Source organism: Schistocerca nitens, chromosome 8, assembly GCF_023898315.1.
Source record: "Schistocerca nitens isolate TAMUIC-IGC-003100 chromosome 8, iqSchNite1.1, whole genome shotgun sequence".
NCBI lineage: Eukaryota > Metazoa > Arthropoda > Insecta > Orthoptera > Acrididae > Schistocerca > Schistocerca nitens.
In genome coordinates, this window is record NC_064621.1 from 118,001,248 (window position 1) to 118,020,420 (window position 19,173).

The 19,173-nt window shown below is 44.8% G+C and overlaps 1 protein-coding gene across 1 annotated transcript in view; it reads left to right on the forward strand.

The window, feature by feature from the left end:
• Positions 1-19,173, forward strand: part of LOC126199436 (furin-like protease 1) — a 286,856-nt gene that overhangs the window by 196,477 nt on the left and 71,206 nt on the right. The window contains exons 5-6 of the mRNA XM_049936353.1: positions 5,408-5,580; positions 10,198-10,407. Coding sequence (XP_049792310.1) covers positions 5,408-5,580; positions 10,198-10,407 — 383 coding nt within the window. The remainder of the gene's footprint in view (positions 1-5,407; positions 5,581-10,197; positions 10,408-19,173) is intronic.

Genomic DNA, 19,173 nt, shown 5'->3' on the forward strand with positions numbered 1-19,173 from the left:
TTCTATTAATTTCTCTTTGCCCCTGTAGCATCGCCTCGCCATTCACTGAAGTTTGGGAAACTGTGTGGAAAAATATTGAATTCTGCACTGCGCAGAAATCAAAAGTAGAGGTCTCCCGCGCGCGTAAACTTTAGGTTCTTACAGGAACACCGGGCGTCAGAAAGATGACAAGTTTCCCACTTTTTCGGCAAATCACAGGGAGTCTGCTGCCACTCTGTAAGGCAGATCGAAGCCCATTCGTCGACGAAACGATGTACCGTGTCAGTCTGCGAGGTAGTTTATACGTCGTTGTGCCCACTTCAAAAGAACCCCCCCCCCCCTCCCCCCCCCTGCAACTAGCAGTGACAGTTTTTGATGGGGCTGATGGTCTTACACTTGTTTAGTCTTCTTCCACTGTACGATACTCGATGCTGCCTGCCGATGGTTCCAGTAGAGTCCAGTTCAGGTTCGGAGAGTTTTATTTGAATGCGCGGTGTATGTTCCTTCGAAAGAACAGACACCACGCAGAAGCAGCAGCTGTGAAATACCATATGTCAGTTGAAGGGGTCCACTGCTATCAGCTGCAGCGGGACATGAAGCGGAATCAGCGGCGACGAACGAAAATGTGTATCCTGTCCGGGGTTCGAACCTGGGATCTCCTGCTTACTAGGCAGGTGCGGTAACCACTGCGTCATCAGAGACATAGCGGTGAGGTGAGGTTCGTAGCCATGAGTGGAAGCAAAATAGGGAATTTGTGGCACATGCTACATAGCCAAAGCGAGAGAGCAGAGTGATGCGAGACGTACGTAGTCGTTGTTCGCTGACTGTCTACTATGCAGGGTGCTACAGCTTCCCATACTAGTTTTGTTTTACGCAACCAGCGCCGCCCGGTGTAGCCGCGCGGTCTAAGGCGCCTTGTCACGGAACGAGCGGTGCCCCCGTCAGAGGTTCGAGTCCTCCTCGCGCATGAGTGTGTGTTTTGTCCTTAGTGTAAGTTAGTTTAAGTTAGATTAAGTAATAAGTTAGCTTAGGGACCGATGACCTCAGCAGCTTGGTCCCATAGAACTAAATAAATAAATAAAACGCAACCGGCAATATTATATCTTGCCTTCAGAAACCATGCGCGAGATTTTCATGTTCTGTTGCCCGCTCCTCGCGAACTATTGGTCCTGCAGAAAAAATAAACGGAACCTTTCGGTAGGAGATTTAATGTATTCAAATTTTGTACTAGGATTTGTTTCCGCTGGAGGCCACGGTTTTTGGGTTATTCAAGAGAAACGTACGAAAATGACCTTCTAACGCACTTCACTGTCATACTCATCCCTCGTCAGTCAGAATTTCTAATATGTAACACTGTAGTACGTATCACTGTACAAAAATCTCCCGATATTCGACCTTTGTTTGTCTGTATTGAGTGGGCTGTTACGCCACCAACATAGTCAGCTATTTCCTTAAAATTATTTATTTAAATGTGCCGATGAAGATAATTAAAGGAAAAAACAACTTTACAACTGAGACGCTAAAACTAAATACGTTGCCAATTTGATCCAAACTTAACTCTGTCAAGCACAGCTGTCTCGTAGCCAGAAGACCTCTGAGTGATGGTTCGTTTTAACTCTCAAAGTTTGCAAAATTGTTAGGTATAATGTATACAAACGTCATTTTTAAAATCTGAGGTTTCGACCGAACCGGTGGCTGAATAAGGCAAGTCAGTGAAGGTCGAGAAAGATGTGATGTGGGAAACAACTGGTGCAGCAGCAAATTTTTGAACAGCGGTATGAGGGAGAACACCAGCAACATACTAGGAATTCTGTCTGATGAGGGCTGAGCGTGTAAGGGAGGGTGAAGAGTACTTTTGAAGGTTACTTTTATATGTTTTTCTTGAATCTCTCTAAAACTATGGCGTCTAACGAAACAGTTTCCTAGTAAAAAATTTAACTACATTAGATTTTCTACAGAAATGTCCCGTTAATTTTTTCTGTGGGACTAATAGTTCGTGCGTAACCAGTGCCAGAATATGAAAATCTAGCGCGTGGTCTTTTAAGGTCAGATGCAACATTGCGTGTTGCCTAAAACGATAGCGGTAGAGGCAGCAGAATTATCTTGTATAGCGCATAACCAGACTGCAAGCCACTAAAATGCCATAAGGAATGGAACGTAACTAAATGTTACTTATTATCTCTATGTACTGCAGTAGGAATGAAACATGATTAAATATGTAGGTGACTTGGAGATGCACAGGATGTGAAATTAAATACACTGTGCTGCCACGTCTGGCAGCAACAGTGGCTCTAACCGTGCTGCGCCTCAGTTGTACTGAGCTTGGATTACAGGCAGGGGTACCTTAGTCTCAGTAGCCTCAGCTCCACGGCAGAGGTCATCAATTGCAAGAGTTGGCGTGTGGTGGCGTGACTGTCTCTCGGCAGATGAGGACACAGAGAGTAACAAAACTGGGGTTTAACGTTCGTCGGAAACGAAGTCGTTACGGAAGGAGCAAAAGCTCAGGTTTTCGAAGGAAACGATTCGTGTCCTTTCGAAGGAAACAACCATTAGCGTTAATCAGTTTACGGGATCTGGATGGTCGGATGCCCTTCCGTTCTTGCGAATTTGAGTGCATTGTCTTATAGCTATACCAACTCCATCGCTATACGTGCTAGCACACCCTTCTCCTACTTGCACGAGACGTATGACGATCTTGTCACAAGCAGTGAACATGTAAATGTGATTACTGAATGAAAACCCTCCGCGTAATCTTTCATTATATGCAGAACGTACATGGCGTTGCTCATACTTACATTGCGAAGTTGCGCTGAGATGCTAATCATCTGCATTTCTAAGTGTGTTGTAGTACACTTCATGTCAACTTTTTTATTGTTACGTGTCACTTTCATAGCCACTAGCTAACTTGAACAACGCGGTAGCTATAGGTAGCCTTCTTGTCATACAACACCAGTTCACAACTAAACTGACAACACAACCTTCGATCCGAACGAGCAACAAAAATGTCGAAGATGTTGCAGCAGAAAATTCAAGAGACACCGAATAACGTATTACCAACATGAAAATGTTCCGTTTCGGCGTTTTAAATACGTCGGCTCTTTTCACTAACGTGATTAGGAGCCCAGAACTATCATCCCATTGACTAAGGGAAAGAAGTGCTGCCATAGGATGTGCCATATGCATAGTGGGAAAGTGCTTTGGCTGGCACTGTTGCTGTTCCTTGTTGGCTAGTCAAGGTGGGGGCGCGGTCTTATTCCTTCATGGGGCCAAGAGCATATATCATGCGTCGGTACGCATCGTAGAACTTGGATGAACTTAATGCATACGGAAACTATGACTAAAAGTTGTTGATACAGTGTAAGAGCAAAACAGGCACGAAGATTTTGTCACCTAGGCAACCCTATTCCAACCTGACCCGCCTCCAAACTGCTAAAAACTATGCATCGTCTGCAAAATTATGCCGTCTTCCAACAGGAAAAGTCGATTTTCCACCGTGTCTTCTGCCACTGTTACAGCCACTACTGTCGTCCTATCCGAAGTACTACATACAGGTGATGTTAACACATTGTGTTGTAGCTGTATCTAATAGTTTTAAGACGTGTAACTCAAAAAGCTTATTAAAGTATCGTGACGATTCGCAATTTTGCAAGTGTTTGCTTTCAACAGCCCTTCTCTGGCTCTGCTAATGGGGGAGAAACCGACGAGATAATTGCTTAATTCTTTTGCAATTTTTTTTTATTTTTCTTAATTTATGTAACCAGGATATTTTGTGTAGTGTTGTAACATATTTGCCCTCCTAAAATTCTCCAATATTGAAGTGAAAATATTCTGACATAAGTGCGTAAAGAAAATAGTTTATTTTGTTCTTTTCATACTCTTCAGGAATGATCTCTCGCCAAAAAGAGTTAATTTAAATAAAATTTTGCATAGGTTGGTGGATTGTGTTTAAGGAAGTGTTGAGTGTGGAATGAAAGCTAATGTACGAGGGCAGTTCAATAAGTAATGCAACACATTTTTTTCTCGGCCAGTTTTGGTTGAAAAAGCCGGAAATTTCTTGTGGAATATTTTCAAACATTCCCGCTTCGTCTCGTATAGTTTCATTGACTTCCGAAAGGTGGCAGCGCTGTACGGAGCTGTTAAAATGGCGTCTGTAACGGATGTGCGTTGCAAACAACGGGCAGTGATCGAGTTTCTTTTGGCGGAAAACCAGGGCATCTCAGATATTCATAGGCGCTTGCAGAATGTCTACGGTGATCTGGCAGTGGACAAAAGCATGGTGAGTCGTTGGGCAAAGCGTGTGTCATCATCGCCGCAAGGTCAAGCAAGACTGTCTGATCTCCCGCGTGCGGGCCGGCCGTGCACAGCTGTGACTCCTGCAATGGCGGAGCGTGCGAACACACTCGTTCGAGATGATCGACGGATCACCATCAAACAACTCAGTGCTCAACTTGACATCTCTGTTGGTAGTGCTGTCACAATTGTTCACCAGTTGGGATATTCAAAGGTTTGTTCCCGCTGGGTCCCTCGTTGTCTAACCGAACACCATAAAGAGCAAAGGAGAACCATCTGTGCGGAATTGCTTGCTCGTCATGTGGCTGAGGGTGACAATTTCTTGTCAAAGATTGTTACAGGCGATGAAACATGGGTTCATCACTTCGAAACTGAAACAAAACGGCAATCAATGGAGTGGCGCCACACCCACTCCCCTACCAAGAAAAAGTTTAAAGCCATACCCTCAGCCGGTAAAGTCATGGTTACAGTCTTCTGGGACGCTGAAGGGGTTATTCTGTTCGATGTCCTTCCCCATGGTCAAACGATCAACTCTGAAGTGTATTGTGCTACTCTTCAGAAATTGAAGAAACGACTTCAGCGTGTTCGTAGGCACAAAAATCAGAACGAACTTCTCCTTCTTTATGACAACGCAAGACCTCACACAAGTCTTATCACCCGAGAGGAGCTCACAAAACTTCAGTGGACTGTTCTTCCTCATGCACCCTACAGCCCCGATCTCGCACCGTCGGATTTCCATATGTTTGGCCCAATGAAGGACGCAATCCGTGGGACGCACTACGCGGATGATGAAGAAGTTATTGATGCAGTACGACGTTGGCTCCGACATCGACGAGTGGAATGGTACCGTGCAGGCATACAGGCCCTCATTTCAAGGTGGCGTAAGGCCGTAGCATTGAATGGAGATTACGTTGAAAAATAGTGTTGTGTAGCTAAAAGATTGGGGAATAACCTGGTGTATTTCAATGCTGAATAAAACAACCCCTGTTTCAGAAAAAAAATGTGTTGCATTACTTATTGAACTGCCCTCGTAACTGTTTCCAAGCGCAGCTTCACCCACATAAGGGCCCTGTAGAACTGCAGCTAGGCAGCTAGCCACCTGTGAGTGCTCCTGTCACGGTCGACAACTCTGTCGCAGGCGTGCGCATGCTGGACGGCGACGTGACGGACGCGGTGGAGGCGCGCTCGCTGTCGCTCAACCCGCAGCACATCGACATCTACAGCGCCTCCTGGGGGCCCGACGACGACGGCAAGACCGTAGACGGGCCCGGCGAGCTCGCGACCAGGGCCTTCATCGAGGGAATCACCAAGGTCAGTGGCGGCCGCCTGCAGCGTTGTGCTATACAGCCATACGACACTTGCTGAGAGCACAAGTCACTACTTACTATAATACTGTGTCCGTGGTGTTCACGCTCACTGCATCGATGCAATTATAAGAAGTCTATATATTCTACATAGTCATGTCCATGAGAATACTGGTTACTGATGTTCAGTAGGTCTCAGAGAACAAACCATGTAGTACGAGGGCCATCCACAAAGTAAACAACGTCGACGCATACAGTCCGTGCACCTGTCTTTTGGCAGCCGATCACAGTTTCTGGTGAACAGTGTGATGCAGACTGGTGCCGTATGCTGTTGTGAGTCGGACGTCGTCACGTGGTCAGTACAGAGATAGCTGTGAGCTGGGCCGTGTCGATTGCGAATCCCGACGACTGTGAAGTTTCTACAGGCGGTAAATGTTGGACCCTGTGACATTCACCGCACACATGTGTTCGTTTGAGGCTAAGGTGTAATGGATGCAGCCAGTGTCGGAATGTGGTGCGTAATGTTTTAAAATGGGAGAACAGATGTACATGACGAAGAGAGATCAGAGCGACCCTCCGTCATCTGAGATGCACTGTAAGAAAGGGTGGATTATACACTACTGGCCATTAAAATTGCTACACAACGTGCTACAGACGCGAAATTTAACCGACAGGAAGAAGATGCTGTGATATGGAAATGATTAGCTTTTCAGAGCATTCACACAAGGTTGGCGCCGGTGGCGACACCTACAACGTGACATGAGCAAAGTTTCCAACCGATTTCTCATACACAAACAGCAGTTGACCGGCGTTGCCTGGTGAAACGTTATTGTGATGCCTCGTGTAAGGAGGAGAAATGCGTACCATCACGTTTACGACTTTGATAAAGGTCGGATTGTAGCCTATCGCGATTGCGGTTTATCGTATCGCGACATTGCTGCTCGCGTTGGTCGAGATCCAATGACTGTTAGCAGAATATGGAATCGGTGGGTTCAGGAGTGTAATACGGAACGCCGTGCTGGAACCCAACGGCCTCGTATCACTAGCAGTCGAGATGACATGCATCTTATCCGCATGGCTGTAACGGATCGTGCAGCCACATCTCGATCCCTGAGTCAACAGATGGGTACGTTTGCAAGACAACAACCATCTGCACGAATAGTTCGACGATGTTTGCAGCTGCTTGGACTAGCAGCTCGGAGACAATGACTGCGGTTACCCTTGACACTGCATCACAGAGCGCCTGCGATGGTGTGCTCAACGACGAACCTGGGTGCACGAATGGCAAAACGTCATTTTTTCGGATGAATCTAGGTTCTGTTTACAGCATCATGATGGTCGCATCCGTGTTTGGCGACACCGCGGTGAACGCACATTGGAAGCGTGTATTCGTCATCGCCATACTGGCGTATCACCCGGCGTGATGGTATTGGGTGCCATTGGTTACAAGTCTCGGTCACCTCTTGTTCGCACTGATGGCACTTTGAACAGTGGACATTTCAGATGAGTTACGACCCGTGGGTCTACCCTTCAATCGATCCCTGCGAAACGCTACATTTCAGCAGGATAATGCACGACCGCATGTTGCAGGTCCTGTACGGGCCTTTCTGGATACAGAAAATGTTCGACTGCTGCCCTGGCTAGCACATTCTACAGATCTTTCACCGATTGAAAACGTCTGGTCAATGGTGGCCGAGCAACTGGCTCCTCACAATACGCCAGTCACTATTCTTGATGAGCTGTGGTATCGTGTTGAAGGAGTATCAAGGCCGTTATTAGGGCTAGAGGTCGTTGTTGTGGGTACTGATTTCTAAGGATTTATGCACACAAACTGCGTGTAAATGTAATCACATACCAGTTCTAGTATAATACATTTGTCCAATGAAGTCCGCAGCTCTTGGTCGTGCGGTAGCGTTCTCGCTTCCCGTGCCCGGGTTCCCGGGTTCGATTCCCGGCGGGGTCAGGGATTTTCTCTGCCTCGTGATGACTGGGTGTTGTGTGCTGTCCTTAGGTTAGTTAGGTTTAAGTAGTTCTAAGTTCTAGGGGACTGTTGACCATAGATGTCCCATAGTGCTCAGAGCCATTTGAACCATGAATATCCGTTTATCATCCGCATTACTTCTTGGTGTAGCAATTTTAATGGCCAGTAATGTATCATTCGAGAGAACCGACGTGCATGAACAGTGTCAGGAAGTGTCTCGGTCAGTTGTGCACGAAACTATCATTCAGCACGGAGGGTACCACGAAGTGTGAGCGCGGTTGGTGCCACGCATGCTCACGGATGACCAGAAATCTGCCAGCATAGGGGTTGCTTTAGCATTCGTGAAGTGATACGAAAGAGATAGGAACACGTTCACCGACTAGACTGTTACAGGAGATGAAATGTGGGTTTCTCTCAACACCCCCACAATGAAGCAACTGTCTACGGAGTGGCGTCATTCTCAGTCACTACAGAAGCCACTAAAATTAAAAAAAACTGCATCAATTCAAAAACTGATGGTTTATGTATTCTCTTACAGTAAGGGGTCCCACTCGTGTTGGGGGGCACGAAATCGACAACAACCGACAACGATACGTACTGTCCTACCCTTGAACGTCTTCGTTGGGCTACTGAGAACCGCCGAAGAGGCTGTGGAATTGTTCTGTTGTCTTAACAATGCACGTTCGCAGACTGCCTGGTATATTCTGCCAATGCCTTGTTGGGTAAGAAATTCCGGTTTGACATCTTCGAGCATCCTCCCTACATTCCGCACCTGGCAGCTCCGAACTTTTTCCCGTTTCCAAAACTGAAGCAGCTTCTTGCTGGTAAGGGTGCTGTCGTGTCCTGTTTGAATAGGCAGGCGACGGCATGGTGTGAAGAGAGTATGCTCAAACTTCTGCCAAGGTCCGGTAAGTGGCTTAACAACAAAGGCGACTAGAAGGAATAGAAAACAAAGTGTGTACCAAACGTGTATATTCAGTTTCTGTATTGCTATTAAGCAATCTGTTGATACAGCGGAGCGTTCTCTACTTTCAGAATTGTCCTCCTGATTTAAATTAAACGCGATATATATCCAAATTAGGTATTTTCGAGATGACTTAATATTTTCCTTCTCTCTTGTTATTTGCCGGCCGGAGTGGGCGAGCGGTTCTAGGCGCTACAGTCTGGAGCCAAGCGACCGCTACGGTCGCAGGTTCCAATCCTGCCTCGGGCATGGATGTGTGTGATGTCGTTAAGTTAATTAGGTTTAAATAATTCTAAGCTTTAGGAGACTGATGGCCTCAGAAGTCAAGTCCCATAGTGCTCAGGGCCATCTGATCAGACATCTTGTTATTTCTTCTATATGACTCGTCTGCTAAGGTTTGAACGCCCTGTATCGATTTGACTTCCTGCTCTACTGACTTTTTCTATGAAAAGTTATTATGTAATCATTGCTTAAAGATCTTTGCTTTGTACGGTTGTAAGACACGTTCTACTCTTCAGTTTTTGTCATTGAAAAATGGTTCAAATGTCTCTGAGCACTATTGGACTTAATAACGGAGGTCATCAATCCCCTAGAAGTTTAGAACTAGTTAAACCTAACTAACCTAAGGGCATGACACACATCCAAGCCCGAGGCAGGATTCGAACCTACGACCGTAGCAGTCCTGCGGTTCCGGACTGAAGTGCCTAGAACCGCTCGGCCACCGCGGCCGGCTTTGTCATTGCAATTTCTTACTTTTGCTGCACGCGTTGTATAATTTGGAACCAAGGCCATTAAGGATAAATATAATTATCTTGACGGAATTTCCGTTGGACTCTTTGATCGATTTTCCGTACGTCTGGTTGCAATCGTAATGTGTAGTTTTTCGCGGTTAATGTTCGTTCTGACTGAGGTTAGCAAAGATATCTTAGACGTAAGAACTCCGAATACTGTAGTACACAGAACTCCTAGCTGCGATGCTTTCACGATATACGCTGTGAGGCACTATATTGACTCTGCTCTTTAGGCAGAAGGGAAAAAAATCAGGATTCTCAATCCGAGTCCGCCGTCAAAACACACACACACACACACACACACACACACACACACACACACACACAAACACAACACAACACACACACTATCAGATAGGCAGAGTGACATGCTGTTAAGCAGGCGGTCATAATGTTTTGGTTCAAAATGGTTCAAATGGCTCTGAGCACTATGGGACTCAACTTCTGAGGTCATCAGTCCCCTAGAACTTAGAACTACTTAAACCTAACTAACCTAAGGACATCACACACATCCATGCCCGAGGCAGGATTCGAACCTGCGACCGTAGCAGTCGCGCGGTTCCGGACTGAGCGCCTTAATCGCGAGACCACCGCGGTCGGCCTGTTTTGGTTCATCAAGGTATCTTGTTCTCCAACTCTCTGAACCTTCGTTATAGGAAAGACCCTTCCACTTCACGATTGTCCTCACCATTTTAGGCGCTAATGCATTGACACCGATCTATGATGCACCCTGTAGATGTTTTGAGTAACTCAATGATGGTGGCCCACACATTTGAAGCCATCCTGCTGTGGTTGTGCGCGATGCACCTCTCAGCGATCAGAGACCACAGAGGCGTTTTTCCATCGCTGCACGAAGGTGCGGCTACCTGACGCGCCACGTGTTTGCAGGGTCGCGGCGGAAAGGGCTCCATCTTCGTGTGGGCGTCGGGCAACGGCGGGCGCGACCACGACAACTGCAACTGCGACGGCTACACCAACTCCATCTGGACGCTGTCCATCTCGAGCGCCACCGAGAACGGCGTCGTGCCTTGGTACTCGGAGGCCTGCAGTTCGACGCTCGCCACCACCTACAGCAGCGGCGCCTCCAGTGAGAAGCAGGTGAGACACCGCCACCGGCTCCCCATTCCTATCCTTATAGTGGGGAAACGTAGCTGAACAAGCAGCTAACGTCCTAGTGTATCTGTCACTCTCAGGGAATTCTCTTGGAACTGGTATGGTAAAAAAGGAAGAATCAAGGGCGTTGTAAATTACATTTGCAGCAGTGTTGCTAATACATATACGATATATAGTTTCAGATCAAACTTACACGAGTTCATGAGCAATTGCAACAACTGTACCTTTACTAAACATTGACATCGGAACAAAAATAATAAACACCACCGCCTATACTGGAAACAGGCTACAGCCAATCTGAATACTTGCTGACACGGTAGAGTCTCTCCATCTGACGCAGTTCCACAACTGGCAAGACTTCAAAAGCACCTCTACTTCTGCACACGTTTCATGGTGGAATCGATGTTTTTCAAGGCTGAAAGTACCCGTCAAGATAGAAACAAATCTAATGACTATTTAAAGAGAGATTCGTTTTTATATCCAATAGTGCATATCGATGTGTTTCAGAGAAGTACTGAATACTTTCGACAATCACAAATAACCTATTTCGTAGGTTATCGATAATTCTACTTGCAACGCGTCTCTGAAATATAACCCCCTTTTCAAAGATTACATTCACGTTTCTGAAGATATATCTGCTTTAGTTTATAACCCTCATCTGGCCAAGAAGTGCTCATTTCCTGAAAATGTGAGGAACTTGCACGTTTACACTTTCGCTGTAGATACTGTGCCGTGTTAAATAATCTGAACTGAATTGTAAGTGCAAAAACGGAAGCTTTCCATCAGTGCGGGAGACGAACATACAGTGGCGAAACGAAGGTGGTTAAGTGAAGCAGATGTTACTCCCATCAACAGTCCTCGAAATTAAATTGCTAAATTTAATCATATGAAGCTGAGCAGGAAAATAAAGTATTGTGAATGAACAGAGTGTGTTAATAGAAAAAATTGACAGAACCTACATGTTGGAGATCATGACGGAGTGTCTGTTAGTAGCGCGACATACTCTGTATACACCTGTTAATGCTTTTGCAGCAAGCGTCGGTGACATATAAAAAGTTTAAATGTAGGACATATAGACCTGATGGTGCATTCCCTGCAGTTATACAATGTGTCCCAGAAATGTTGCGACGAACTTAGAGTGATTGTAGAGGATTTCATGAGGTACAAATCGACGATAGGAACTCATGTCTGGAAAAGCCATCCAACGACGAATTTATAGGCGCTGGCACTCGACCACCCCTTTGGCAGTAAACGTGACTTTGTACGCTGACAGACCATAAGCGGAACTTCTACGGTCCGTCACAGTACAAAGTCACGTTTGCTGCCAAAGGGGTGGTCGAGCGGCAGGCGCCCATAAATTCGTCGTTGGATGGCTTTTCCAGACACGAGTTCCTATCGTCGATTTGTACCTCATGAAATCCTCTACAATCACTCTAAGTGCGTCGCAACATTTCTGAACACTCTGTGTAGCAATCTACTGTACCTTATTAGAAAGAACAAAAACTGTTCTTTTCCCTTATTAGTATAAATTATTAAGTCCAGTGTGCTTTAATTTTTACGTTTCATTAATTGTATTCAATTTAAAATGGCTAAGACGTCATAATGAGGCATAGAGCGAAGTAGGCCTAATTGATGTCACTCATCCACGGATGTTGTACCGATTACCGTGCCACAGACATTTTGGTCTTTTGTGAAAGTGGTGAAAAACAGCGTGGACATGAGAAATAATAATAATAATGGAAACAAATAGTTTCCTTCTGCACAATAAAATGGTTAGCAGCTGACGTGATCATCATTTCCAAAAATATGAAAGCAATGAGAACTTAATATGTGTTGTTGTGGTCTTTAGGCTGAAGACAGGTCCGGTGCAGCTCTCTAGGCTGGTCCGTCCTGTGAAAGCCTCTTCATCCCCGATCGACTGTTGCAGTCCACATTTAAGTTAACCTGCTTAATATACACACATCAAAAATAGTTTTGCATCAACCCAGTTCTCAAAACATCTGAAGATAGAAGTTGACTGTGAATATTGTATCACGGACACAGTCTCTTTGACTTTTAAGAGATGTCACTAAACCTGCCCAAAGATGTAGACTAAACAACCACGTATGAGCAGAGCCTGTTAGATGGAGCGGTCCAACAGCCCACCAGTTCGTCATTCCACCAGGAAGGAAGTACACCGCTCATGTTGTCTTTAGTTCAACCTTGCCTAGACAGTCAATGCCGCTGTTTGATCGCGTCCTCATTGTTACTTTGTGCCGGGAAGGGCTCTCAACAAGGGAAGTGTCCAGGCGTCTCGGAGTGAACCAAAGCGATGTCGTTAGGACGTGGAGGAGATAGAGAGAGACAGAAACTGTCGATGACATGCCTCGCTCAGGTAACGCAAGGGTGCAGTGGATGACCGCTATCTACGGATTATGGTTCGGAGGAACCCTGAGAGGAACGCCACCATGTTGAATAATGCTTTTCATGCAGCCACACGACGTCGTGTTCCGACTCAAACTGTGCGCAATAGGCTGCATGATGCGCAACTTCACTCCTGACGTCCATGGCGAGGTTCATCTTTGCAGCCACGACACCATGCAATACGGTACAGATGGGCCCAACAACACGCCGAATGGACTGCTCATGATTGGCATCACACTCTCTTCACCGATTAGTGTCCCATATGCCTTCAACCAGACAATCGTCGGAGATGTGTTTGGAGGCAACCCGGTCATGCTGAACGCCTTAGACACACTGTCCAGCGAGTGCAGCAAGGTGGAAGTTCCCTGCTGTTTTGAGGTGGCGTTATGTGGGGCCGACGTACGCTGCTGGTGGTCATGGAAGGCGCCGTAACGGCTGTACGATACGTGAATGCCATCCTCTGACCAATAGTGCAACGATATAGGCAGCATATTGGCGAGACATTCATCACCATGGACGACAATTCACGCTCCCCTCGGGCACATTTGTGAATGACTTCCTCTAGGATAACGACATCGCTCGACTAGAGTGGCCAGCATGTTCTCTAGACATGAACCCTATCGAACATGCATGTGATAGATTTAAAAGGGCTGTTTGTGGACGATGTGACACACAAATCACTCTGAGGGATCTACGCCGAATTGCCGTTGAGGAATGGGACAATCTGGACCAACAAGGCCTTGATGAAATTGTGGATAGTATGCCACGACGAATAGAGGCATGCATCAATGCAAGAGGATGTGCTACTGGGTATTAGAGGTACCCGTGTGTACAGCAATCTGGACCACCACCTCTGAAGGTTTCGCTGTATGGTGGTACAATAGGCAGTATGTGGTTTTCATGAGCAATAAAAAGGTCGGAAATGGTTTATGTAGATCTATATTCCAATTTTCTGTACAGGTTCCGGAACTCTCCGAAACGAGGTGATGCAAAACTTTTTTTGATGTGTGTAATAAAGCCTTCATCTCCACCTACGTTTTTAGCTGGTACACTGACCTCCATTAGCAAACTGACGGTTCGCAGAAGGCTTATGATACATCCTGTACTGCGATTGCTTATTGTTGTGAAGTTGTGCCACAAAATTTCATTCCTCTCCAATCCTCGTTAGCTATTCCCTCTGTGCGTCTAATCTTCACGCTACCTTTGTAGCTCCGCATTTCAAAACCTTCTATTCTCTTCTTGTCTGAACTGAACATTTCACTGCAGACAGTTTGTGTGCGGCGGGTAAAACTTATTATGTTTGTTATTTAATTTTTGAACATTGTTAATGTTTGGTAGTCCTGCGCTGTTTTTGGAAGCCACAGTCTTTTAAAAGGGCTTGAAACCTGTTAGTGCGAACAATCACAAACCCATGGGGAACGTGGTGTTTAATAATCTTCAGTCTACATGTCCACAATAAAATGTTCTAACTCTCTAAAAATTGTTCAGAGGAGTTGGAAACCACGACAGTAAATGAAAGTCAGCTGTCGTTGAACGCATCACTACATTCGAGAAAGAGTTCAGACGTAGAATCAATAAGTATAAAAACAATTAAGGCTTATCGTCGAAACAGCTGAGACACTACTTTTACTCTTTTCTCATAATTATGTGAAGTTAATTGCTTCTACTTAAAGTATGAGAATAATCTGGGACACTTGACACGCAGTTTTGTGTTATACAGATGGCAGCACGCAAAACATAACACCGAGAACGAAACACAGGCTTTCCAGACAAACTATTATGCCAATTAAGTTCACTTTCTGACAGATATAGACGATACTCCATTCGGCCAAAGCAGATTATTGTCAGTCATGTTTAACGCCATCTAATGCTTTTGCGACCATTGTCACCGACGAAATCATGGCATATTCTGTACCGGAGCGTAGCACGTTTCCGTATGACTGACAACGATTGAATAAGTTCATAAGTACATACATCTCGTTCTTCATATAAGCTCAGTGGAGACGGTGGAGGAAACACTTGCTACAAAACTGCCTCTAGATTATTCAGCAGCGCCAAACCAGGACCCTTTATGACTGCAAAATTATTTATGTCGTTCCGATTCCAATTTTTCTCTACGTAAATCTGTATTCTGTGTATATCATACACAATTCTCAGCACGACAACTCTTAAAGTTTGAGTTCTAGAATTTTTCAAATGGAACCTAGGGTAGATGGTGGCCACTGAGCTGTCTTTGTTTCAATTTTTTGTAATGCTGTAAAATTAAGTTATTATCTCGAAACTTGATACAGCTTGATTATTACCTATAATAAACATCGTGCTGTCATTTTGACATCGTAGCTTAAACATAAAGGTTAATTAATCTAAATAGTCTCACATAATTTAAGTACAAAGACTGTTTTTTTTTCTGAATAATTCAAAAAGTAGACGAGATAGCATCGTGAAAACTTCTACCATCTGTTTTTATGATAAACTGAAACTAATTCCAGTCGTGGAGCTTTCTAACTGTAATGTTACATGTCTCTCAAAGCTTTACAAAAGGCGGAAATTTGAAGTAACTAACCAATCATGTTGTGATTCGCAATTTTTAGAATTCTCGGGTGTCCGTCCGGGTGAGGTTGTAATTGTTGTTGTTGTTGTGGTCTTCAGTCCTGAGACTGGTTTGATGCAGCTCTCCATGCTACTCTATCCTGTGCAAGCTTCTTCATCTCCCAGTACCTACTGCAACCTACATCCTTCTGAATCTGCTTAGTGTATGCATCTCTTGGTCTCCCCCTACGATTTTTACCCTCCACGCTGCCCTCCAATACTAAATTGGTGATCCCTTGATGCCTCAGAACATGTCCTACCAACCGATCCCTTCTTCTGGTCAAGTTGTGCCACAAACTCCTCTTCTCCCCAATCCTATTCAGTACCTCCTCATTAGTTATGTGATCTACCCATCAGCATTCTTCTGTAGCAACACATTTCGAAGGCTTCTATTCTCGTCTTGTCCAAACTATTTATCGTCCATGTTTCACTTCCATACATGGCTACACTCCATACAAATACTTTCAGAAAAGACTTCCTGACACTTAAATCTACACTCGAAGTTAACAAATTTCTCTTCTTCAGAAACGCTTTCCTTGCCATTGCCAGTCTACATTTTATATCCTCTCTACTTCGACCATCATCGGTTATTTTGCTCCCCAAATAGCAAAACTCCTTTACTACTTTAAGTGTCTCATTTCCTAATCTAATACCCTCAACATCACCCGACTTAATTCGACTACATTCCATTATCCTCGTTTTGCTTTTGTTGATGTTCATCTTATATCCTCCCTTCAAGACACCATCCATTCCGTTCAACTGCTCTTCCAAGTCCTTTGCTGTCTCTGACAGAATTACAATGTCATCGGCGAACCTCAAAGTTTTTATTTCTTCTCCATGGATTTTAATACCTACTCCGAATTTTTCTTTTGTTTCCTTCACTGCTTGCTCAATATACAGATTGAATAACATCGGGGAGAGGCTACAACCCTGTCTTACTCCCTTCCCTGCCACTGCTTCCCTTTCATGTCCCTCGACTCTTATAACTGCCATCTGGTTTCTGTACAAATTGTAAATAGCCTTTCGCTCCCTGTATTTTACCCCTGCCCCCTTAAGAATTTGAAAGAGAGTATTCCAGTCAACATTGTCAAAAGCTTTCTCTAAGTCTACAAATGCTAGAAACGTAGGTTTGCCTGTCCTTAATCTTTCTTCTAAGATAAGTCGTAAGGTCAGTATTGCCACACGTGTTCCAGTATTTCTACGGAATCCAAACTGATCTTCCCCGAGGTCGGCTTCTACCAGTTTTTCCATTCGTCTGTAAAGAATTCGTGTTAGTATTTTGCAGCTGTGGCTTATTAAACTGATTGTTCGGTAATTCTCAAATCTGTCAACACCTGCTTTCTTTGGGATTGGAATTATTATATTCTTCTTGAAGTCTGAGGGTATTTCGCCTGTCTCATACATCTTGCTCACCAGATGGTAGAGTTTTGTCAGGACTGGCTCTCCCAGGTCCGTCAGTAGTTCCAATGTAATGTTGTCTACTCCGGGGGCCTTGTTTCGACTCGGGTCTTTCAGTGCTCTGTCAAACTCTTCACGCAGTATCGTATCTCCCATTTCATCTTCATCTACATCCTCTTCCATTCCCATAATATTGTCCTCAAGTACATCGCCCTTGTATAGACCCTCTATATACTCCTTCCACCTTTCTGCTTTCCCTTCTTTGCTTAGAACTGGGTTTCCATCTGAGCTCTTGATGTTCATAGAAGTGGTTCTCTTATCTCCAAAGGTCTCTTTAATTTTCCTGTAGGCAGTATCTATCTTACCCCTAGTGAGATAAGCCTCTACATCCTTACATTTGTCCTCTAGCCATCCCTGCTTAGCCATTTTGCACTTCCTGTCAATCTCATTTTTGAGACGTTTGTATTCCTTTTTGCCTGCTTCATTTACTGCATTTTTATATTTTCTCATTTCATCAAATAAATTCAATATTTCTTCTGTTACCCAAGGATTTCTACTAGCCCTCGTCTTTTTACCTACTTGATCCTCTGCTGCCTTCACTACTTCATCCCTCAAAGCTACCCATTCTTCTTCTACTGTATTTCTTTCCCCCATTCCTGTCAATTGTTCGCTTATGCTTTCCCTGAAACTCTCTACAACCTCTGGTTCTTTCAGTTTATCCAGGTCCCATCTCCTTAAATTCCCACCTTTTTGCAGTTCCTTCAGTTTTAATCTACAGGTCATAACCAATAGATTGTGGTCAGAGTCCACATCTGCCCCTGGAAACGTCTTACAATTTAAAACCTGGTTCCTAAATCTCTGTCTTACCATTATATAATCTATCTGATACCTTTTAGTATCTCTAGGGTTCTTCCATGTATACAACCTTCTATCATGATTCTTAAACCAAGTGTTAGCTATGATTAAGTTGTGCTCTGTGCAAAATTCTACCAGGCGGCTTCCTCTTTCATTTCTTAGCCCCAATCCATATTCACCTACTACGTTTCCTTCTCTCCCTTTTCGTACACTCGAATTCCAGTCACCCATGACTATTAAATTTTCGTCTCCCTTCACTATCTGAATAATTTCTTTTATTTCATCATACATTTCTTCAATTTCTTTGTCATCTGCAGAGCTAGTTGGCATATAAACTTGTACTACTGTAGTAGGTGTGGGCTTCGTATCTATCTTGGCCACAATAATGCGGTCACTAAGCTGTTTGTAGTAGCTTACCCGCGTTCCTATTTTCCTATTCATTATTAAACCTACTCCTGCAGAAGTCTTGTTCCTCCTGCCACCGAACTTCACTAATTCCCACTATATCTAACTTTAACCTATCCATTTCCCTTTTCAAATTTTCTAACCTACCTGCCCGATTAAGGGACCTGACATTCCACGCTCCGATCCATAGAACGCCAGTTTTCTTTCTCCTGATAACGACATCCTCTTGAGTAGTCCCCGCCCGGAGATCCGAATGGGGGACTATTTTACCTCCGGAATATTTTACCCAAGAGGACGCCATCATCATTTAATCATACAGTAAAGCTGCATGCCCTCGGGAAAAATTACGGCCGTAGTTTCCCCTTGCTTTCAGCCGTTCGCAGTACCAGCACAGCAAGGCCGTTTTGGTTATTGTTACAAGGCCAGATCAGTCAATCATCCAGACTGTTGCCCTTGCAACTACTGAAAAGGCTGCTGCCCCTCTTCAGGAACCACACGTTTGTCTGGCCTCTCAACAGATACCCCTCCGTTGTGGTTGTACCTACGGTACGGCTATCTGTATCGCTGAGGCACGCAAGCCTCCCCACCAACGGCAAGGTCCATGGTTCATGGGGGGGGGGGGGGTAATACCCCACGATATTTCGGCAAAGTGACTTGTTGCCATCTTCAGGCGGTCGCTGATGACTGCTTCTCTCCTCCTGTCGGCGTCCTTTATACGCCGGCCTTTAGCCCTTCCACCGATAGGAGCAGTTATCAGGGACCACGTGAAGATAGCAACAAGTCTCTTTGCCGAAATATCGTGGAGTAATTATGTGACCTAGCCGTATAGCCGAAAATTCTACAAGTCAGAAATACAGCAAGAAAACGTCCGATCGAGATTCACAATAGTTAATCGTCTCATTGTTGTTGTTGTAGTCTTCAGTTCAGAGAGTGGTTTGATGCAGCTCTCCATGCTACTCTATCTTGTGCAAGATTCTTCATCTCCCAGTACTTACTGCAACCTACATCTTTCTGAATCTGGTCTCCCTCTACGATTTTTACTCTCCACGCTACCCTCCAATACTAAACTGTTAATTTCTTGATGCCTCAGAATATGTCCTA